This window comes from Pogonomyrmex barbatus, unplaced genomic scaffold (genome assembly GCF_055798465.1).
Source record: "Pogonomyrmex barbatus isolate J1 unplaced genomic scaffold, ASM5579846v1 scaffold8, whole genome shotgun sequence".
In the NCBI taxonomy this organism is placed as follows: Eukaryota; Metazoa; Arthropoda; class Insecta; order Hymenoptera; family Formicidae; genus Pogonomyrmex; species Pogonomyrmex barbatus.
Window position 1 is genome coordinate 4,446,567 of NW_028297182.1, and position 25,240 is coordinate 4,471,806.

The window sequence follows — 25,240 nt, forward strand, 5'->3', positions numbered from 1 at the left end:
GACGTCCTTTACATTTTTATTAGGAAAATACATGTAATAAACATAATGTTTATTCAATGTGTATTTTTAATCCAACGATTTGGCAATAAATCTTAATAATTACGACTTCATTAAAAATTAATAATGTAATTACTTATGTAAGAAAACATTTAAAAATTTGCATATTTAATAACATTTTTCTTTATTTTTTGTTAATAAATTATGTTAATAAATTTTAAGAGAAATATTTTAATATATAACACTTTGTTCTGTTAGCTTAATTTGTATTAAAATCAATTTTAATAATATATTTAAATACATAACAACAAAAAAATAATGGTAATCTGAATTTAGTTATAAATAATGACATGTTGTAATTATACCTCCCACTGCTTATTATGATGTCCTTTATAAGTACCAATGTTTGTTGGCACGGTCATTTTGTAACAAACTGTCGAAGCAGTGAGATTCAGAGAATATATTATTTTCTATCACTTATAACGGTAAATGTAACTTCAATAAATTATTATAAATTATTTTAAATATCATTAAGCCTATACAGTTTTAATACATAAATCATTGAAGCAATAGTATAATATTTATATGTATTCTGTTATACAAATATTATTTTTATAAAGATATAGAAGCATTTCAAAACGTAAGTACAGTTTATATGCAATCTCTTTTTTAAAATTATTATTAACACTAAAAGTTTTTCTTAAGATAAGATAAGATAAGAAGTTCTACTTCATTTCGTTATACATGTATCGGTATAATGTTTGATATAATAATGAAAGTATAATGAAACAATATGTTCTCATAACACTAGTAAACAATTCTATTTCTTTCTCGATGTAGTAGATAATAAAAGAAGCTGTTTAGAAATATTAAAAATTTGCATACAGAATTTAAGAGAATCAATACGTTGCAAGTTTTAAAAATAACGGCACGTTGATAATTTAATTACTTGAATTTAGATACACAGATTTAAATAGACAGATATATGATATTTAAAACTTAAGAATCTACTTTTGAAAACAAGCTGTGGCTATTTTATTTAGTTATTTTTGTACTTTTCTGTTGTGATCATAAATCTATTAATAAAAAAAATGTTTAACTATGGTTTCATAGTTTTTGCAAAAGTCAAATTTCGACGATATAATTTTACTGTTTTATTTTTATATTTTTGTTTCTTATAAAAAATACATTTTTGTAAATGAATATTTGTTTAGATGAATATTACCAAATTAATAAAATTGTTACTATACGGAAGTTTACTAAATTACGTTATGGCTCTATACCAACACAAAGAAAATGTATTTGACAAATTTAAAATAAATAACAAGCAAATAAACGGACCAAAAACAACGAGAACTAGAAGATCAGAAGTAATCAAAAACACTAAGGAAATTACATCCAACGCTACACACTCTTACATATACCAAACGTCTAAAACCTTACGTGTTAGGCTTGTCAATCATCGTTTGCCTGATTTTATAAAATTAAAAAAATACGATATTGAAGTAACATTAGAGACAGGACTGGATATCTTCTATGGAGAATGTCGTATTATGATTATGATTCTTAAGGCTACACAAAATATAAACCTGCATTCAGCAAATTTGGAAATAATTGAAGTCATATTAACAGGAAAGACTGATAGTTATTTAATAGTGGGTAAAGCGCGTGATATTTCGTATATACACGAACAGCAAATTGTCGTCTTGGATTTCCCTGAAATTCTACGTCCTGGTAATTATACTTTGAGCATAACGTATAAAGGTGTTATTGCTAATGATGGAGGTTTTGTCAAGGTCTCATATATAAATAAGATAGGAGAAAAAAAGTGAGTAAGAAAACGTACACGTCACATTAAAAATATTACATAATAATGTCTAAAATGAGTCTACTATTTATATCTATTAAATACTAATAATTATTATATAATAAAAATTAAAAAGTGTTTCTGAATGAACTAGTGAAAATTAATGATTCACAATGGTATAGGCGATCTAATAAAGTTCGTTAAATGTATGAAAAATAATATATTATAACTCTGTAAATATTATAATATTTACAGAGTTTTAGAAAAAGCTTCGGTTTTGTTGTAATGTAGGTAGTCAGCTAAAGTAAACACTCTGCAAAAAGTTATGAAAATTACAACAAATATAAAGTTATTATTCCTTTCATAAACATGTTTTATTAAATTAATTAAATAATAAATTTGTAAATATTATCCACCTATACAAAATAGAATTTTTAATACAAATCTTTTAACATTTATTTATAATCTGTATATATATATATCTATGCATAATAACATGAATATATTGAATTAGAAAAAAGTAGTAAAGAGGAAGATCTTGCACTAATAAAACATAAAAGCTGCAAAAATATTTCTATTAAAATATATTCGCTCTTTGCTCCGTTCCTGTAATAAATTAATTTAAATGTTATTGAAAATAAAAAATTGTCTTATTACACAATTAACAAAATTAATTGAATACGTTAGATGGCTGTTCGTAACAAATAACTCAGCGATAGGAATGCGACGACTCTTTCCATGTTGGGACGAACCCGGATTAAAAGCTGAATTTTTCATTGTTGTAAATGTTCCTGAATCTTACAATGTTTATTCAAATTCTGTTCCTTTTACATCTATGTCAAAATCGCCTTTGACGACACACTATATCATAACTTCTGAAATACCTACGTACCGAATAGGAATTGTGATATTTGATAAGCATGATTATACTGATATTTCTCCCATACAAAACCTTAAATTATGGAGAAGAGAATTGATGGAAGTACAATGGGATCAAATTTTGAGATTAATTGAAGATGTCATACGTACTGTTGAACATACATGGCAACTACAGGAAGGAGATTTATTAAGAAATCAATTTGCGATCGCAGGTTTGACAGATGATGGCGTGGATAAATTGGCGTTCGTACTTTACAGGTAGAATATGTTTTTAAAAAAATTAATTTTTATACTTTTATAATAAAACAAGAATGTAGAATAAAGAAACGTAGTAAATATTATATAGTATGTAATGCCACCAGTATTAAAAAATAGCATATATTGTGTAAATGGAATATTTGTATATAACGAATCATTTGTATGTTGTGTTTAGAGAAGAAGATATTATTTACAATGAAAAAATAGATCCCATTGCACGCAAAATAGAGTCATCACGTAAAATAGGACGTAAAGTGGTTGGTCAATTGTTTGGTACCGCGGTTAGTCCATCATGGTGGTCTTGCATGTGGCTGAACGAGGGTATTGCTACGTTATTCGGCGTGTATACAATCAATCAGGTATTTTTTCACGTGTGTGATAATACTTTCAAAGAAAACTGAATATAAGTTTTATTTGAAAACGCACGAGGAGAGAAAGAATATTCTTCCAATATTTTCAATGATATTTAAGTTGAACGTAAAGAATTTTGTCGCATTCATGTGAAATCGTTTAAAAAATATTTATTAATTTAATTATATTGTTAATGATTATTAGACTAATGATTATTAGACTAATGGTGATAAATTAATAATTAAATTATTATTTATTTTGTGACTATACTTGTAATGTCTAGATTATGCCTGAGAGTCGAATGTTGGATTTATTCGTAGTCCAGACACAACAAGAATCTCTTCGTCTAGATAATTCACAAGTTATGAATGCTCTTGATTCAGAAGTTGACAGTATCTCTGAAATTAATTCTCTCTTCTCTTTCACCTACTACATAAAAGGTATAGAGTACTGAATAAATAAAGTTGAAACAATTAAAACATGTAAAATTATTTAAAAACTATACCAAAAATAAATTTTTACTTTACATATTTTAATTTACATATTTTTTTATTCACTGAAATAAGTAATGACTGAAATAAGTAATGAATATTTTAAGACAAATATATTCTAGCAGCATCAAAATTTTTAATTAATTGTAGTCTTATCAATTGTCTCTAAGAATTTCGATAAATTTATTGTACGTATAATTTCTTGCATGTTTGATCTTATAACACTCATCTGTTGTAGCACCTTCTATATTGCGTATGCTACACCATACAGTGGGTGATGAAATTTTTCAGAAAGGGATTAATATGTATATGAAAAGAAAGTAAGTATTTTCATGTCTTGTACCTTTTCTCTCTTTTTCTTTATGTCAAATAAATAATTTTTCATTTTTATTTCTTTGTTACATGATGTAAATTTATATGTAAATAATAATTTATTGTATTCTTTGCTATTTTTGTGCCGTATAATGTTACTACTATATAAAATAATTTTCTCAAATACTGTCTTACTTCTCGTAATAAGAAAAAATTTAATTAACATGTATTAAAATAAGATGAAAATTTGTATCCAAAAATTTGTTATTCGGAATTAATGACTAATCAGCATTAAAATTTAAAGTAATTATATTTTGAATATCTATATATGTATTGAATATCTAGATATGTATTTTTGTTTGTAGATGATAATGGAAAAAATTGATAAATATTTTTATAAACTTTATCTGTTATTCAATGATCTCAATTAAAATTCAATCGGTGCAGTCGATGTTGAGACTTTACAACTTAATATTGCAAATATTTGCGCAAATAAAATCACGGGCGTCTGTCTCACACATTGATAACTGAACTGAGTGAATGATGTCAATTATGTGTTTTTTTTTCGACAATTATAAAAATTGTGTAAATTTGTCTTTATGCTATATAAGAGAAAATTATATTTGCTGATATTGTCTCTATTGTCTCTATCATAGAATATACATCGTGAATAGAATTAAATTTTATACATTTTTGTAAGGACGGGAAGTTTGGACGATTTCTGGACTGTAATGCAATCTGTGTACGATTCACAAACTATGGATTTGGAGAAAATTAATGTGAAAGATCTGATGAATCCTTGGATACAAGAGAAGCAATATCCTATTCTTAATGTAACGGAAACTTTTCGTTTTGAATGGACAAAAATTGTTCTAGAAACTGCTTCCGAAAACTGGACGGTACCGTTAACACATCAAGTGTACATAAATTTAAAACGAACTTTACCCACATTTTGTCTATCCTGGGAACAAAAGCACTTTCGTACATATTGTTACTATTCTGAACACAGTCGGTTCATAATAATTAATCGGCAACAAACAGGTAAATGACGATCAAATATTTAAATGTGGAATATCATTAATTTATTTATTCTGTTGTATGAAGACTTGTTAACTATAAAAAAGAAAATATCATTGATTTATTTTTGTAACAGAGTTCTGAAATAGGATATATATGATTTCAAGTTTGTATAATTAAAATAATTTAGAATTGTCTATGCACCTTTTAGTGATTTCAATCCATCTACAATTACTTTTTTCTTAAACAAATTATATTAATTTAGTAATCATCTTCATATATTTGATGAAATACTTTGATTATTCTCTTCTGATATACAATATTTATAAACTAAGGTTAAGATTCATATAAATTTATTATATTGTTATCAACTAAATGATCCGTAACTCGACATAAAATTCAATATTACATTAGTTTCTAAATATTTTTTTATTATTTATAATACAAATTGTTAATTAATATTTTAATTTGTATTTTTGGTCATATTTAAATATAATAATAACATTTAATAATATTAATATTTTAATAATATTCTATCTGTAATTAATATCAATTACATTATAATTTAATATAATTTAATAACAAATCGTAATTATTTATTTCGTATGACAGGATATTACCGGGTATATTATGATTTGGAAAGTTGGTTAAAAATTATAAGTTATCTTAATTCCGAGAATTATACAAATATTATTATTTTAAATCGGGCTCAAATCATCGATGATACATTCCATTTAGCGATATCAGGCAAATTAAATTTTTATGTATTTTGGGATGTCGTAAGCTATCTAAAGTGGGAAACGGACTATATACCATGGTATCCTATGTTCAAAGCTGCAGAGTACATGTCACACATTCTACCGTTTGATAATGTCGATAGCAAAACATTCAAGGTAAAAGCGATTTCAATAAAGAAAATTCTGACAACTCATGTTGTTATGTTCCAAATATAAATATTAATTTACTTTTAATAATTACCTAAATTCTTTCTCTAAAAAATATGATGTGAACTAATTTAGAAAAATAAAATTTTTTACATTTCTACAAGAAATTCAGTTTAAAATTTTGTTAATTAATGTCAAATTAATGTTATCTTTATTTTATTTCACAATATTTAGATGAAACTACTAATGCAATTGGGGCCACTTCTTCAAAAGATTGGATACGAGGAGGAATCTAATGACGACACGTTTATTAAATGTTTAAGACAAGAAGCTCTAAGATGGGCTTGTATTCTCGGTGACAGCGAATGCAAAAAACATGCTGAATATAAGTTGCAATGGCATTTGTTAAATCCGATGTAATTATTTGTTCTTCTATTGTAATATTTTTACAATATTTAAAATACACGTCATACTTTAAATAAAAATATGTAAAAATAAAAATTATAATTTTATGGTAAAATGTTTCAGAAAAAATAAAGTGTTACCATGGTGGAGAGAATGGACGTTCTGTAATGGTTTATGTGTATCTAGCATTTCTCTTGTCAAATTATTTATATATTTTGATTTGGATGTTTCGAGAATTGAATATCCAGAAATGATGAAACCTCTAGCTTGCTGTAATGATACTCACAGTCTCCTATTTCTCTTCGATAAGCTAAAGAAGTTAAGAAATGATTACATCTCTTCTTATACAAAACATGCACGGATGATATCTGTTATCAAAAACCATATTTATTGGTTTTATTACGTTATTCAGAGACATGCAAATGATGATACAATTAATTACATTTTATTAAACGATTTGGAAGAAATCAAGCCCAAGTAATAACTTGTTTTCAAATTTTATATGTTTAATGCAAATTTTTAATTTGCATACAATTAGAACTTTATTACATTATTTTATTATACTATATATATGCAATTTCTTTTCTAGAGAGATTAGTACAACTGCAGCAGTGATTAATATTATAAATTATACATATTCTGGTAAATTACTCTGTGAGGTAAGTTTTATTAAGCACTATAACTCTTTTCACATATTTTTGTTAAATTACAATATTTTGATTATATTTTATATGTCATAATGTTACAAAAATTTTACTTTAATGCTGTTGACTAAGGAATTATATAAATAACATATATATGTAATATAAAAAAAATTAATAATTTATTTTTATATATTTCATTTTATATATTTCATAAAAGTCGGTAAAATTATTAATTTTTAATATATGTATGAGTATAGTTATTGATTACAAACAACATACAAATTTACAAAATTATTTTATTTATTATTTTATTAAAAAAACAATAACGTCAGTATTTTCCAAAACTTGATACATTCTGATCCTGTGTGATGTAAAGGATCCTTACTTCGTGGTATAAGTTTGTATAAGAGTTGCACTGTTAAAATAGGATAAAATATCCTGTATTTTTCGTATTTCCCAATTACTAATAAGTCATTATTTAATGAAAATTTATGAATAAACATATGCCTATGGGATATAGTTTTCATTGTTTCTAGAAACGAGACGTTTAGATACGTGCAAATAAGCGAATAGTGCATTATTTGTAGATAACACGCCTAAATATCTCATCGCATATCTAACAACAATCGTAAATGGGCGTATTATCTTTTTATTAACTTTTTATTAATTGCGAATATCGCGACGCTGACTAAGGATTTTTTTAGTTGTTATCAGTAAAATCGGCTTTGCCTGCATATAAGCGCTCTGTCAATAATGATTAGATAGCCTATAAAGAAATACATAAATGAATACATAAGTAAGATACACAAGTAATATCATAACATTATTATATAATGTCATGTGTTTCATGTTACAATTTTCCTTTCTAAAATTAATAATTTTGCAGAATGTATACATATATAACATAACTATGTTAATTTTGCAGATGCAGAAATGGATACGTAAGAATCTTACTAATTCATTACTTCAGAATACCGAATATAAAATAAAAATGCGTCTCAAGAAACTTTTTGTAAGTACTGTAGATGATGAATGTAAGATGATCCTGCTTTAGTCTTTAATGGATTATATAAGAGAAGATTGCATTAAATTTATGCTGCTTTGTGCCATTTCGATATTACTGCCAGTGCAAAAATGTATCCGTATTTCGTGTCAGATATCATAGTTTTTCAATATTGTTAGAGAAAATCGGAATACAATCTAGGATTTGTCTAAGACTTGTTTTGTAAAAATAGATACATATCGATATATTCGCACCTTTCTTGTTTTCCACTTTGTGGATATCGCTTTGTAACATTCGACAATCAATCAATCATTCGACAATCAATCTCAGAGAAGAAAACAGACTGATATCGTTAGAAATTTTTGACATTTATATTAGCATTATTTTAAAATATATTATTAATATTATTATAAACTATTTTTATACATAATTAACTTTATAATAATTATTAAAAATATATACTATGATGCGTATAGAACTTCTGTATGTATATTTTAAATGTATGTGTAAAATAGACGTCAAATAATATATAACGATTTTACATTAGTCTTATCTATAATTAGTTGCCTAGTCTTATTTTGCGAAATTGATTATCGCGTTTTAAGAAAAAGATTACAAAATAACTAACAAGGAAAGGCACGAATATTGATAATTTGTTCAAAATTTCAAATTATAAATGGCATTGTTATTTTCAATATTTGAAATTCTGTGAATACAATTAACAAAATAATTTAAATAATTGAGTTATTCTTAGAGAATTTTGTATGTAATGTTAACTTAAATAATTATTTATTGTTTATCAATCATAAAGATAATTTCTATTTGTAAATAAATTTGACATAAACATTTATCAACAGCGTTTTTATATATTTTAATTTTAGAAACATTTCAGAAACTATTTGGAAAAGCGTTAAAAATATTTCATTAAATTTCTGCAAAAGTAAATAGATTAAAATGTATCAACATTTATTTGCTTCGAATAAAATTATAAGATTATATAAATATATAAATTATATATAAATAAATAAATTTCTGAATTATAGAATCTTCTATTAACAATTTATATTAAAGATTTTGAATTCTTGGGTGGATTAGATATTGTCTACATATTTGGATTAGATATTGTCTACATAATGGTAAATTTACATCTAACACACACTAACACACACACACACACATATATATATATATATATATATATATATATATATATACATTGGTGTAGAAACATTTTATTACCAATAAAAAATAATGTAATTTATATACAACTAAATATAAAACATACGAGACGTCCTTTACATTTTTATTAGGAAAATACATCTAATAAACATAATGTTTATTCAATGTGTATTTTTAATCCAACGATTTGACAATAAATCTTAATAATTACGACTTCATTAAAAATTAATAATGTAATTACTTATGTCAGAAAACATTTAAAAATTTGCATATTTAATTACATTCTTCTTTATTTTTATGTTAATAAATTTTAAGAGAAATATTTTAATATATAACACTTTGTTCTGTTAGCTTAATTTGAATTAAAATCAATTTTAATAATATATTTAAATACATAACAACAAAAAAATAATGGTAATCTGAATTTAGTTATAAATAATGACATGTTGTAATTATACCTCCCACTGCTTATTATGATGTCCTTTATAAGTACCAATGTTTGTTGGCACGGTCACTTTGTAACAAACTGTCGAAGCAGTGAGAATCAGAGAATATATTCTATTTTCTATCACTTATAACGATAAATGTAACTTCAATAAATTATTATAAATTATTTTAAATATTATAAGCCTATACAGTTTTAATACATAAATCATTGAAGCAATAGTACAATATTTATATATATTTTGTTATACAAATATAATTTTTATAAAAATTTAGAAGCATTTCAAAACGTAAGTATAGTTTATATGCAATCTCTTTTTTAAAATTATTATTAAAAGTTTTTCTTAAGATAAGATAAGATAAGAAGTTTTACTTCATTTCGTTATACATATATGGGTATAATGTTTGATATAATAATGAAAGTATAATAAAACAATATGTTCTCATAACACTAGTAAACAATTCTATTTCTTTCTCGATGTAGTAGATAATAAAAGAAACTTTTAATCAATATTAACCAATATTAAAAATTTGAGAGAATCAATACGTTGCAAGTTCTAAAAATAACGGCATGTTGATTAATTTAATTACTTGAAATTAGATACACAGATTTAGATAGACAAATATATGGAATTTAGAACTTAAGAATCTACTTTCGAAAACAAGCTGTGGCTATTTTAGTTATTTTTGTACTTTTCTGTCGTGATCATAAATCTATTAATGAAAAGAATCTTTAACTATGATTTCATAGGTTTTGCAAAAGTCAAATTTCGACGATATAATTTAACTTTTTTATTTGTATATTTCTGTTTCTTATAAAAAATACATTTCTGTAAATGAAAAATTTGTTTAGATGAATATTACCAAATTAATAAAATTGTTATTATATGGAAGTTTACTAAATTACGTTATGGCTCTATACCAACACAAAGAAAATGTATTTGACAAATTTAAAATAAATAACAAGCAAATAAACAGACCAAAAACAACGAGAATTAGAAGATCAGAAGTAATCAAAAACACTAAGGAGATTACATCGCTGCACAACGCTACACACTCTTTCATATACCAAATGTCTGTAACCGTACGTGTTGGGCTTCTCAATCCTCGTTTGCCTGATTTTATAAAACCAAAAAAATACGAAATTGAATTAACATTAGAGACAGGAGAGAATATCTTCTATGGAGAATGTCGTATTACGATTATGATTCTTAAGACTACACAAAATATAAGCCTGCATTCAGCAAATTTGGAAATAATTCAAGTCATATTAATCGAAAAGATTGATAAACATATAGTAGTGCGTGAAATACGTAATATTTCGTATATACACGAACTGCAAATTGTCGTCTTGTATTTCTCTGAAGTTCTACATCCTGGTAATTATACTTTGAGCATAACGTATAAAGGTGTTATTGCTAATGATGGAGGTTTTGTCAAGGTCTCATATGTAAATAAGATAGGAGAAAAAAAGTGAGTAAGAAAACGTACATATCACATTAAAAATATTACGTAATAATGTCTAAAATGAGTCTACTATTTATATCTATTAAATATTGATAAATATATAATAAAAATTAAAAAGAGTCTCTGAACTAGTGAAAATTAATGATTCACAATGGGCGGTCTAATAAAGTTCGTTAAATGTATGAAAAATAATATATTATAACTCTGTAAATGTTATAATATTTACAGAGTTTAAGAAAAAGTTTTGGTTATGTTGCAAAATAGGTAGCCAGCTAAAGTAAACACTCTGCAAAGAGTTATGAAAATAACAACGTATAAAGTGTTATTATTCCTACCATAAAGATGTTTTATTAAATAAATTCTTTATAAATATTATCCGCGTATATAAAATAGAATTTTTAATACGAATCATTTAACATTTATTTATAATGTGTATATATATATATGTATATATGTGTGTGTGTGTGTGTGTGTGTGTGTGTCTGTGTGTGTGTGTGTGTGTGTGTGTGTGTGTCTGTGTGTGTGTGTGTGTGTGTGTGTGTGTGTGTGTGTGTGTGTGTGTGTGTGTGTGTGTACATATATGTGTATATATATATATATATATATATATCTGTGCATAATAACATAAATATATTGAATTGTAAAAAAGTAGTAAAAAAGAAGGTTACGTCTTGCACTAATAAAACGTAAAAGCTGCAAAAATATTTCTATTAAAATATATCTCTCCCTGTTCCTATATTAATTTAAATGTGATTGAAAACAAAAAATTGTCTCATTACACAATTAACAAAATTAATTGAATACGTTAGATGGCTGATCGTAACAAATAACTCAGCGATAGGAATGCGACGACTCTTTCCATGTTGGGACGAACCCGGATTAAAAGCTGAATTTGTCATTGTTGTAAAGGTTCCTGAATATTACAATGTTTTTTCAAATTCTTTTCTTTTTACATCTATGTCAAAACCTTTGACGACATACTGTATCGTAACTTCTGAAATACCCACGTACCGAATAGGAATTGTGATATTTGATAAGCATGACTATACTGATATTTCTCCCATACAAAACCTCAAATTATGGAGAAGAGAATTGATGGAAGTACAATGGGATCAAATTTTGAGATTAATTGAAGATGTCATACGTACTGTTGAACATACATGGCAACTACAGGAAGGAGATTTATTAAGAAATCAATTTCGCGATCGCAGGTTTGACAGATGATGGCGTGGATAAATTGGCGTTCGTACTTTACAGGTAGAATATGTTTTTAAAAAAATTAATTTTTATACTTTTATAATAAAACAAGAATGTAGAATAAAGAAACGTAGTAAATATTATATAGTATGTAATGCCACCAGTATTAAAAAATAACATATATTGTGTAAATGGAATATTTGTATATAACGAATCATTTGTATGTTGTGTTTAGAGAAGAAGATATTATTTACAATGAAAAAATAGATCCCATTGCACGCAAAATAGAGTCATCACGTAAAATAGGACGTAAAGTGGTTGGTCAATTGTTTGGTACCGCGGTTAGTCCATCATGGTGGTCTTGCATGTGGCTGAACGAGGGTATTGCTACGTTATTCGGCGTGTATACAATCAATCAGGTATTTTTTCACGTGTGTGATAATACTTTCAAAGAAAACTGAATATAAGTTTTATTTAAAAAAGCACTAGGAGAGAAAGAATATTCTTCCAATATTTTCAATGATATTTAAGTTGAACGTAAAGAATTTTGTCGCATTCATGTGAAATCGTTTAAAAAATATTTATTAATTTAATTATATTGTTAATGATTATTAGACTAATGATTATTAGACTAATGGTGATAAATTAATAATTAAATTATTATTTATTTTGTGACTATACTTGTAATGTCTAGATTATGCCTGAGAGTCGAATGTTAGATTTATTCGTAGTCCAGACTCAACAAGAATCTCTCCGTCTAGATGATTCACAAATTATGAATCCTCTTGATTCAGAAGTTAACAGTATTTCTAAAATTAATTCTCTCTTCTCTTTCACCTATTACATAAAAGGTATAGAGTACTGAATAAATTAAGTTGAAACAATTAAAACATGTAAAATTATTTAAAAACTATATCAAAAATAAATTTTTACTTTACATATTTTAATTTACATATTTTTTTATTCACTGAAATAAGTAATGACATATTCTAAAACAAATATATTCTATTAACATCGAAATTTTTAATTAATTGTAGTCTTATCAATTGTCTCTAAGAATTTCGATAAATTTATTGTACGTATAATTTCTTGCATGTTTGATCTTATAACGCTCATCTGTTGTAGCACCTTCTATATTGCGTATGCTACACCATACAGTGGGTGATGAAATCTTTCAGAAAGGGATTAATATATATATGAAAAGAAAGTAAGTATTTTTATGTTTTGTATCTTTTCTCTCTTTTTCTTTACGTCAAATAAATAATTTTTCATTTTTATTTCTTTGTTACATGATGTAAGTTTATATGTAAATAATAATTTATTATATTCTTTGCTATTTTTGTGCCGTATAATGTTATTACATATAAAATAATTTTCTCAAATGCTATATTACTGTGTTATTTTTCGAAATAAGAAAAAATTTAAATAACATGTGTTAAAATAAAAAGAAAATTTTGTATCTAAGAATTTGTTATACGGAATGACTTAATCAGCATTAAAATTTAATGTAGTTATATTTTGTATATATCTTTATATGTATTTTCGTTTGTAGATAATAATGGGAAAAAATTGATAAATATTTTTATAAACTTTATCTGTTATTCAATGATTAAATCCAATCGGTGCAGTCGATGTCGAGACTTTACAACTTAATATTGCAGTTTTGCGCAAATAAAATCACGGGCATCTGTCTCACACATTGATAACTGAACTGAGTGAATGATGACGTGAATTTGTGTTTTTTTTTCGACAATTATAAAAATTGTGTAAATTTGTCTTTATGCTATATAAAAGACAATTATATTTGCTGATAATATCTCTATCACAGAATATACATAATGAATAGAACTAATTTCTATACGTTTTTGTAAGGACGGGATGTCTGGACGATTTTTGGACTGAAATACAATCTGTGTATGATTTACAAACTACGGATTTGGAGAAAATTAATGTGAAAGACCTGATGAATCCTTGGATACAAAAAAAGCAATATCCTATTCTTAATGTAGCGGAAATCTTTGATTCCGAATGGACGAAAATTGTTCTAGAAACTGCTTCCGAAAACTGGACGGTACCGTTAACACTTCAAGTGTACATAAATTTAAAACGAATTTTACCCACATTTTGTTTATCCTGGAAACAAAACCACTTTCTTACAAAGTGTTACAATTCTGAACACAGTCGGTTCATAATAATCAATCGGCAACAAACAGGTAAATAACGATCAAATATTTAAATGTAAAATATCATTAATTTATTTATTTTGAAAACTTATTAACTATAAAAAAGAAAAAATTATTGACTTATTTTTGTAACAAAGTTTTTAAACAGGATATACATATATATATATATACATATATATATATATATATTTATATGACTTTAAGATTATATAGCTAAAATAATTTAGAATTGTCTGTGCTCCTTTTAGTTATTTTAATCCATCTATAATTCTTATTCTTTTCTTAAACAATTTACATTAATTTAATAATCATATTTATATATTTGAAGAAATACTTTGATATTATTCTCTTCTGATATTTATAAACAATATTTATAAACAAAGTTTCATATTTATTATATTGTTTATTAAATATAATTTATTATATTGTTGTAAAGAAGCGGTCAACTTAATAATCTGTAACATAAAATTTAATATTACATTAGTTTGTAAATATGAATTTTTTTATTATTTATAATACAAGCTAAATTATTAATTAATATTATAATTTGTATTTTTGATATATTTAAAAATAAAAATAACATTTAATAATATTCTATTCTGTAATTAATATCAATTACATTATAATTTAATATAATTTAATATAATTTAATGACAAATCGTAATTATTTATTTCGTATGACAGGATATTACCGGGTATATTATGATTTGGAAAGTTGGTTAAAAATTATAAGTTATCTTAATTCCGAGAATTATACAAATATTAATGTTTTAAATCGTGCTCAAATCATCGATGATACATTCCATTTAGCGATATCAGGCAAATTAAATTTTTATGTATTTTGGGATGTCGTAAGCTATCTAAAGTGGGAAACGGACTATATACCATGGTATTCTATGTTCAAAGCTGCTGAGTACATGTCACACATTCTACCGTTTTATAATGTCGATAATATAATATTCAAGGTAAAAGCGATTTCAATAAAGAAAATTCTGACAACTTATGTTGTTATGTTCCAAATATTAATTTACTTTTAATAATTATCTAAATTCTTCCGCTAAAAAATATGATGTAACTAATTTAGAAAAATAAAATTTTTTACATTTCTACAAGAAATTCAGTTTAAAATTTTTTGAATTAATTTCGAATTAATGTTATCTTTATTTTATTTCATAATATTGAGGAGAAACTACAAATGCAACTGGATTCACTTCTTCAAAAGATTGGATACGAGGAGGAATCTAATGATGACATGTTTATTAAATGTTTAAGACAAGAAGCTCTAAGGTGGGCTTGTATTCTCGGTGACAGCAAATGCAAAAAACATGCTGAATATAAGTTGCAATGGCATTTGTTAAATCCGATGTAATTATTTGTTCTTCTATTGTAATATTTTTGCAATATTTAAAATACACGTACGTCATACTTTAAATAAAAATATGTAAAAATACAAATTATAATTTTATGGTAAAATGTTTCAGAGAAAATAAACTGTTACCATGGTGGAGGGAATGGACATTCTGTAATGGTTTATGTGTATCTAGCATTTTTCTTGACAAATTATTTATAGATTTCGATGAAGTTTCGAGAATTGAATATCCAGAAATGAAATCTCTAGCTTGCTGTAATGATACTCACAGTCTCCTGTCTCTCTTCAATAAGCTAAAGAAGTTAAGAAATGATTACATCTTTTTTTATGTAAAAGATGCACGAATGATCTCTGTTATTAAAAACTATATTTATTGGTTTTATTACGTTATTCAGAGGCATGCGAATGATGATTCAATTAATTACATTTTATTAAACAATTTGGAAGAAATTAAGCCCAAATAATAACTTGTTTTCAAATTTTATATGTTTAATGCAAATTTTTAATTTGCATACAATTAGAACTCTATTATATTATTTTATTATATTATATTGTATGCAATTTCTTTTCTAGAGAGATTAGTACAACCGCAGCAGTAATTAATATTATAAATTATACATATTCTGGTAAATTACTTTGTGAGGTAAGTTTTATTAAGTACAATAACTCTTTTCATATTTTTGTTAAATTACGATACTTTGATTATATTTTATATGTCATAATGTTACAAAAACTTTACTTTAATGTTGTTGACTAAGGAATTATATAAATAACATATATATGTAATATAAAAATATTAATAATTTATTTTTATATATATTTTTATATATTTCATAAAAGTCGGTAAAATTATTAATTTTTCATATATGTATGAGTATTGTTATTGATTACAAACAATATACAAATTTACAAAATTATTTTATTTATTATTTTATTAAAAACACAATAACGTCAGTATTTTCTAAAACTTGATACATTCTAATCCTGTGTGATGTAAAGGATCCTCACTTCGTGGCATAAGTTTGTATAAGTTTGTTTGCATTGTTAAAATAGGATAAAAAATCCTGTATTTTTCGTATTTCCCAATTACTAATAAGTCATTATTTAATGAAAATTTATGAATAAACATATGCCTATGGGATATAGCTTTCATTGTTGCTAGAAACGAGATGTTTAGATGCGTGCAAATAAGCGAATAGTGCACTATTTGTAGATAATACGCCTGAATATCTCATCGCATACCTAACAACAATCGTAAATGTGCGTATTATCTTTTTATTAACTTTTTATTAATTGCGAATATCGCGACGCGGACTAAGGATTTTTTTAGTTATTATCAGTAAAATCGGCTTTGCCTGCATATAAGCTCTCTGTCAATAATGATTAGATAGCCTATAAAGAAATACATAAATGAATACATAAGTAAGATACACAAGTAATATTATAACATTATTATATAGTGTCATGTGTTTCATATTACAATTTTCCTTTCTAAAATTAATAATTTTGCAGAATGTATGCATATTTAACATAACTATGTTAATTTTGCAGATGCAGAAATGGATACGTAAGAATCTTACTAATTCATTACTTCAGAATACTGAATATAAAATAAAAATGCGTCTCAAGAAACTTTATGTAAATATTGTAGATGATGAATGTAAAATGATCCTGCTTTAGTCTTTAAAGGATTATATAAGAGAAGATTGTATTAAATTTATACTGCTTTGTATACCATTTCGATATTACTGCCAGTGCAAAAATGTATCCGTATTTCGTGTCAGGTATCATAGTTTCTCAATATTGTTAGAGAAAATCGGAATACAATCTAGGATTTGTCTAAGACTTGTTTTGTAAAAATAGATACATATCGATATATTCGCATCTTTCTTGTTTTCCACTTTGTGGATATCGCTTTGTAACATTCGATAATCACTCAATCATTCGACAATCAATCTCAGAGAAGAAAACAGACTGATATCGTTAGAAATTTTTGACATTTATATTAGCATTACTTTAAAATATATTATTAATATTATTATAAACTATTCTTATTCATAATTAATTTTATAATAATTATTAAAAATATATTCTATGATGCGTATAAAACTTCTGTACGTATATTCTAAGTATATGTGTAAAATAGACGTCAAATAATAAATAACGATTTTACATTAGTCTTATCTATAACTAGTTGCCTAGTCTTATTTTTCGAAATTGATTATCGCGTTTTATGAAAAAGATTACAAAATAACTAACAAGGAAAGGCACGAATATTGATAATTTGTTCAAAATTTCAAATTATAAATGGCATTGTTATTTTTAATATTTGAAATTCTGTGAATACAATTAACAAAATAATTTAAATAACTGAGTTATTTTTAGAGAATTTTGTATGTAATGTTAACTTAAATAATTATTTATTGTTTATTAATCATAAAGATAATTTCTATTTGTAAATAAATTTGACATAAACATTTATCAACAGCGTTTTTATATATTTTAATTTTAGAAACATTTCAGAAACTATTTGGAAAGGCGTTAAAAATATTTCATTAAATTTCTGCAAAAGTAAACAGAAATATGTATCAACATTTATTTGCTTCGAATAAAATTTTAAGATTATATTAATATATAAATTAAATATAAATAAATAAATTTCTGAATTATAAAATCTTCTATTAACAATATTATTAAAGATTTTGAATTCTTGGATGGACTAGATATTGTCTACATATTTAATGGTAAATTTACGTCTAATATATATATATATATATATATATATATATATATATATATATATATATGTATATATACATTGGTATATATACATTGGTACATATATATATATATATATATATATGTATATATACATTGGTATATATACATTGGTAGAAACATTTTATTACCAATAAAAAATAATGTAATTTATACAACTAAATATAAAACATACGAGACCTCCTTTACATTTTTATTAGGAAAATACATCTAATAAACATAATGTTTATTCAATGTGTATTTTTAATCCAACGATTTGACAATAAATCTTAATAATTACGACTTCATTAAAAATTAATAATGTAATTACTTATGTAAGAAAACATTTAAAAATTTGCATATTTAATTGCATTCTTCTTTATTTTTATGTTAATATATTTTAAGAGAAATGTTTTAATATATAACACTTTGTTCTGTTAGCTTAATTTGTATTAAAATCAATTTTAATAATATATTTAAATACATAACAACAAAAAAATAATGGTAATCTGAATTTAGTTATAAATAATGACATGTTGTAATTATACCTCCCACTGCTTATTATGATGTCCTTTATAAGTACCAATGTTTGTTGGCACGGTCACTTTGTAACAAACTGTCGAAGCAGTGAGATTCAGAGAATATACTATTTTCTATCACTTATAACGATAAATGTAACTTCAATAAATTATTATAAATTATTTTAAATATCATTAAGCCTATACAGTTTTAATACATAAATCATTGAAGCAATAGTATAATATTTATATATATTTTGTTATACAAATATTATTTTTATAAAGATTTAGAAGCATTTCAAAACGTAAGTATAGTTTATATGCAATCTCTTTTTTAAAATTATTATTAACACTAAAAGTTTTTCTTAAGATAAGATAAGATAAGAAGTTTTACTTCATTTCATTATATATGTATCGGTATAATGTTTGATATAATAATGAAAGTATAATGAAACAATGACACGTTGATAATTTAATTACTTGAATTTAGATATATATATTTAAATAGACAGATATATGATATTTAGAACTTAAGAATCAACTTTCGAGAACAACCTGTGACTGTTTTAGTTAGTTTTATATTTTTCTGTTGTGATTATAAACCTATCAATAAAAAAAATCTTTAACTATGATTTCATAGTTTTTGCAAAAGTCAAATTTCGAAGATATAATTTTACTTCATATTTCTGTTTCTAATAAAAAATACATTTCTGTAAATAAAAAATTTGTTTAGATGAATATTACTAAATTAATAAAATTGTTACTATATGGAAATTTACTAAATTACGTTATGGCTTTTTACCAACACAAAGAAAATGTATTTGACAAATTTAAAATAAATAACAAGCAATTAAACAAACCAACGAGAACTAGAAGATCAGAAGTAATCAAAATCACTAAGGAAACTACATCCAACGCTACACACTCTTACATATACCAAATGTCTGTAACCGTACGTGTTGGGCTTCTCAATCATCGTTTGCCTGATTTTATAAAACCAAAAAAATACGAAATTGAATTAACATTAGAGACAGGAGAGAATATCTTCTATGGAGAATGTTGTATTATGATTATGATTCTTAAGGCTACACAAAATATAAGCCTGCATTCAGCAAATTTGGAAATAATTCAAGTCATATTAACTGAAAAGATTGATAAACATATAGTAGTGAGTGAAATACGTAATATTTCGTATATACACGAACTGCAAATTGTCGTCTTGTATTTCTCTGAAGTTCTACATCCTGGTAATTATACTTTGAGCATAACGTATAAAGGTGTTATTGCTAATGATGGAGGTTTTGTCAAGGTCTCATATGTAAATAAGATAAGAGAAAAAAAGTGAGTAAGAAAACATACACATCACATTAAAAATGTTACGTAATAATGTCTAAAATGAGTTTACTATTTATATCTGTTACTGATAAATATTATATAATAAAAATTAAAAAGAGTGTCTGAACTAGTAAAAATTAATGATTCACAATGGTATAGGCGGTCTAATAAAGTTCGTTAAATATATAAAAAATAATATATTATAACTCTGTAAATGTTATTATGTTTACAGAGTTTTAGAAAAAGCTTTGATTTTATTGCAAAATAGGTAGTCAGCTAAAGTAAACATTCTGCAAAAAGTTATGAAAATAACAACAAATGTAAAGTGTTATTATTCCTTCCATAAAGATGTTTTATTAAATAAATTCTTTGTAAATATTATCCGCGTATATAAAATAGAATTTTTAATACAAATCTTTTAACATTTATTTATAATGTGTATATATATGTGTATATATATATATATCTGTGCATAATAACATAAATATATTGAATTGTAAAAAAGTAGTAGAAAGGAAGGTCATGTCTTGCACTAATAAAACGTAAAAGCTGCAAAAATATTTCTATTAAAATATATTCGCTCTCTCCCCCGTTCCTGTATTAAATTACTTTAAGTGTTATTGAAAATAAAAAATTGTCTTATTATACAATTAACAAAATTAATTGAATATGTTAGATGGCTGATAATAACAAATAACTCAGCGATAGGAATGCGACGACTCTTTCCATGTTGGGACGAACCCGGATTAAAAGCTGAATTTGTCATTGTTGTAAAGGTTCCTGAATATTACAATGTTTTTTCAAATTCTTTTCTTTTTACATCTATGTCAAAACCTTTGACGACATACTGTATCGTAACTCCTGAAATATCCACGTACCGAATAGGAATTGTGATATTTGATAAGCATGACTATACTGATATTTCTCCCTTACAAAACCTCAAATTATGGAGAAGAGAGTTGATGGAAGTACAATGGGATCAAATTTTGAGATTAATTGAAGATGTCACACGTACTGTTGAACATACATGGCAACTACAGGAAGGATATTTATTAAGAAATCAATTTGCGATCGCAGGTTTGATAGATGATGGCGTGGATAAATTGCAGTTCGTACTTTAAAGGTAGAATATGTTTTTAAAAAAATTAATTTTTATACTTTTATAATAAAACAATTGTAGAATAAAGAAACGTAGTAAATATTATATATATAGTATGTAATGCTAGCAGTATTAAAAAATAACATATATTGTGAATATTTGTATATAACGAATCATTTGTATGTTGTGTTTAGAGAAGAAGATATCATTTACAATGAAAAAATAGATCCCATTGCACGCAAAATAGAGTCATCACGTAAAATAGGACGTAAAGTGGTTGGTCAATTGTTTGGTACTGCGGTTAGTCCATCATGGTGGTCTTGCATGTGGCTGAACGAGGGTATTGCTACGTTGTTCGGCGTGTATACAATCAATCAGGTATTTTTTCACGTGTGATAATACTTTCAAAGAAAACTGAAAATAAGTTTTAAAACACACGAGGAGAGAAAAAATATTCTTCCAATATTTTCAATGATATTTAAGTTGAACGAAAAGAATTTTGTCGCATTCATGTGAAATCGTTTATAAAATTTTTATTAATTGAATTATATTGTTAAGGGTTATTAGACTAATAATAATGAACTAATAATTAAATTATTATCTATTTGACTATACTTGTAATGTCTAGATTATGCCTGAGAGTCGAACGTTGGATTTATTCGTAGTCCAGACTCAACAAGAATCTCTTCGTCTAGATGATTCACAAATTATGAATCCTCCTGGTTCAGAAGTTGACAATATCTCTAAAATTAATTCTCTCTTCTCTTTCACCTATTACATAAAAGGTATAAAGTACTGAATAAATAAAGTTGAAAAAATTAAAACATGTAAAATTATTTAAGATGCCAAAAATAAGTTTTACTTCAATTTACGTATTCTTTTTATTCATTAAAATAAATAAAGACATATTCTAAAACAAATATATTCCAAAAACATAGAAGTTTTTAATTAATTGTAGGCTTATCAATATTTCTGAGAACTTTTATAAATTTAGTGTCGGTATAATTTCTTTCATGTTTGATCTTATAATGCTTATTTGTCATAGCACCTTCTATATTGCGTATGCTGCATCATACAGTGGGTGATGATATTTTTCAAAAAGGAATTAAAGCGTATATGAAAAGAGAGTAAGTATTTTCATGTCTTGTATCTTTCCTTTCTTTTCTTTTCTGTCAAATGAACAATTTTTCATTTTTTCATTTTTCACATAATGTAAGGTTATATAATGTAAATAATGATTTGCCATATTCTTTGCCTATATTCTTCACTATTTTTACGAAGTATAACAACTATATTATTACATATAAAATTATATTCTCAAATACTTTCTTACTCCTGGAAATAAAAAAAAATTTAAATGTGTTAAAATAAGTAAAAAATTTTCTATCCAAAATTTGCTATTCGAAATAAATGACTAAGCAGTAAAATTTATATTGTAATTATTTTTCAAATATATCGTCACATATATTTTTGTTTGTAAATTATATTGATAAAAATTAAAAACATTTTTGTTATAAAATTTTTATATAAATTTTATAATTTTATATAATAATTTTTATATAAATTTTTATTTTAAAATTTTTATTATAAAATTTATCTATCTGTTATTCAATGATGCCTGATGATGAACTAAAATTTAATCGGTCTAATCGCTATTCAGACTTTGAGATATAACTTACACCGGAGTTTTGCGCAAATAAAATCACTGGCATCTGTACCATAAGAACTAAACTGAGCGAATGATGCGAACTATCCGTGTGTTTTGACAGTTATAACAATTGTATAAATTTGTATTTATATATAGAGAGAATTATGTTTTTCCTCTGATAATGTCTCGATTACACAATATACATTGTGAATAAAATTAATTTTTATACATTTTTATAAGGACGGGTAGTTTGAACGATTTTTGGACTGTAATGCAATCTGTCTATGATTCACAAACTATGGATTTGGAAAAAATTAATGTAAAAGACTTGATGAATCCTTGGATACAAGAAAAGCAATATCCTATTCTTAATGTAACGGAAACCTTTGAATGGACGCAAATTGTTATAGAAACCGCTTCCAAACCCTGGTACTGAACGATACCATTAACAAATCAAGTGTATATAAATTTAAAACGAATTTTACCCAAATTTTGTTTAACCCGGGAACAAAAGCACTTTCTTGCAAAATATTACCCTGACTGTCCTGATAGTCAATTTATAATAATTAATCAGCAACAAACAGGTAAATAAGGATCAAATACTTTAATGTGGAATATCATTAATTCATTTATTTTGTATTATGTACACTTGTTAACTATGGAAAAGGAAAAATTTTTGACTTATTTCTATAACAGAGGTCTTAAATAAAACATATTTTAAAATTGACTTTAAAGTTATAAGATTTTAAAATTATACATTTAAAGTAAGTTAGAACAGCCTATTAGAGATCTTAATCTGGCTAGAATTATTTTTTTTTAAATGAATTACATTTAACGCATTTTGTTTAATAACCGTATTCACATGTTTGATGAAATTCTTGGACTAATTAACTTTCTGACATCAAATATTTATGAACAAAGATTAACTTTCCTAAAACTTTAATTTATTTCTGTAAACAAATTGTCAACTAAATGGTCTGCAAAATTCAATGTAAAATTTAATATTATATCAGTTCGTAAATACCAATTTCTTATTATTTATAACACAAGTTTAATTATTACTTGATGAAAGCATTTTTAGTCGCATTTAAAAATAAAAATAACATTTAATGATATTTCTACCATCTCTACTTAATACCAATTACATTAATTTAATACAATTTAATGATAAATAATATTTATTTATTATATGATAGGATATTACCGTGTATTTTATAATTTGGAAAGTTGGTTAAAAATCGTACGTTATTTAAATTCTGAGAATTGTACAAATATTAATGTCTTAAATCGTGCTCAAATCATCGACGATACGTTCCATTTAATAATATCAGGCCAATCAAATTTTTCTATATTTTGGGAAGCCACAAGCTACCTAAAATCGGAAACGGACTATGTAGCATGATAAAGATTGGGTACGAGGAAGAATCTAACGATGACAGTCTTATTAAATGTTTAAGACAAGAAGCTCTAAGATGGGCATGTGTTCTCGGTGATAGCGAATGCAAAAAACATGCTGAATTTAAATTGCAATGGCATTTATTAAATACGACGTAATTATTAATTCTTCTATTGTAATATTTTTACTATATTTGCAATATACGTCATACTTTAAATAAAAATATGCAAAAATACAAATTATAATTTTATGATAAAATGTTTCAGAAAAAATAAACTGTTACCATGATGGAGGGAATGGACGTTTTATAATGGTTTATGTGTATCTAGCATTTCTCTTGATAAATTATTTGAAGATTTGGATGAAGTTTCGAAAATTAAATATTCAGAAATGAATCCAGATGAAATCTCTAGCTTGCTGTGATGATACTCATAGTCTCCTGTTTCTTTTCAATAGCAAAAGAAGCTAAAGAAGTTAAGAAATGATTACATCTTTTCTTATACAAAAGATAATGCACGGATGATCTCTGTTTAAAAACTACATTTATTGATTTTATTACGTTATTCAGAGACATGCAAATAATGATTCATTAATTACATT

The 25,240-nt window shown here is 24.9% G+C and overlaps 4 protein-coding genes across 4 annotated transcripts; all 4 read left to right on the forward strand.

Moving 5' to 3' along the window:
- Window positions 1–436: 436 nt before the first annotated feature.
- Window positions 437–8,898, forward strand: LOC105426610 (aminopeptidase N-like). The gene is made up of 12 exons (XM_089083818.1): window positions 437–482; window positions 1,212–1,825; window positions 2,492–2,941; window positions 3,117–3,300; window positions 3,576–3,732; window positions 4,022–4,103; window positions 4,796–5,136; window positions 5,725–6,005; window positions 6,231–6,412; window positions 6,525–6,878; window positions 6,991–7,060; window positions 7,971–8,898. Exons 2-12 carry the CDS (start codon window positions 1,212–1,214, stop codon window positions 8,097–8,099), a joined length of 2,844 nt encoding a protein of 947 aa, XP_088939944.1. The 5' UTR covers window positions 437–482; the 3' UTR covers window positions 8,100–8,898.
- Window positions 8,899–10,299: 1,401 nt separating this feature from the next.
- LOC148934718 (aminopeptidase N-like) lies at window positions 10,300–18,367 on the forward strand. Its single transcript, XM_089083862.1, has 10 exons — window positions 10,300–11,144; window positions 11,948–12,349; window positions 12,571–12,754; window positions 13,030–13,186; window positions 13,461–13,538; window positions 14,192–14,548; window positions 15,203–15,483; window positions 15,702–15,883; window positions 16,000–16,530; window positions 17,439–18,367. Exons 1-9 carry the CDS (start codon window positions 10,525–10,527, stop codon window positions 16,349–16,351), a joined length of 2,613 nt encoding a protein of 870 aa, XP_088939988.1. The 5' UTR covers window positions 10,300–10,524; the 3' UTR covers window positions 16,352–16,530; window positions 17,439–18,367.
- Window positions 18,368–19,605: 1,238 nt separating this feature from the next.
- LOC148934719 (aminopeptidase N-like) lies at window positions 19,606–24,813 on the forward strand. The gene is given in 6 exon segments (XM_089083863.1): window positions 19,606–20,503; window positions 21,174–21,616; window positions 22,642–22,723; window positions 23,485–23,828; window positions 24,441–24,604; window positions 24,664–24,813. Coding segments are annotated over 6 exon segments (1,719 nt in total). The 5' UTR covers window positions 19,606–19,952; the 3' UTR covers window positions 24,799–24,813.
- Window positions 21,702–22,410, forward strand: LOC148934720 (uncharacterized). Its single transcript, XM_089084035.1, has 2 exons — window positions 21,702–21,974; window positions 22,225–22,410. The coding sequence occupies exons 1-2, from the start codon at window positions 21,717–21,719 to the stop codon at window positions 22,393–22,395; spliced, it is 429 nt and encodes a 142-aa protein (XP_088940161.1). The 5' UTR covers window positions 21,702–21,716; the 3' UTR covers window positions 22,396–22,410.
- Window positions 24,814–25,240: the final 427 nt, after the last annotated feature.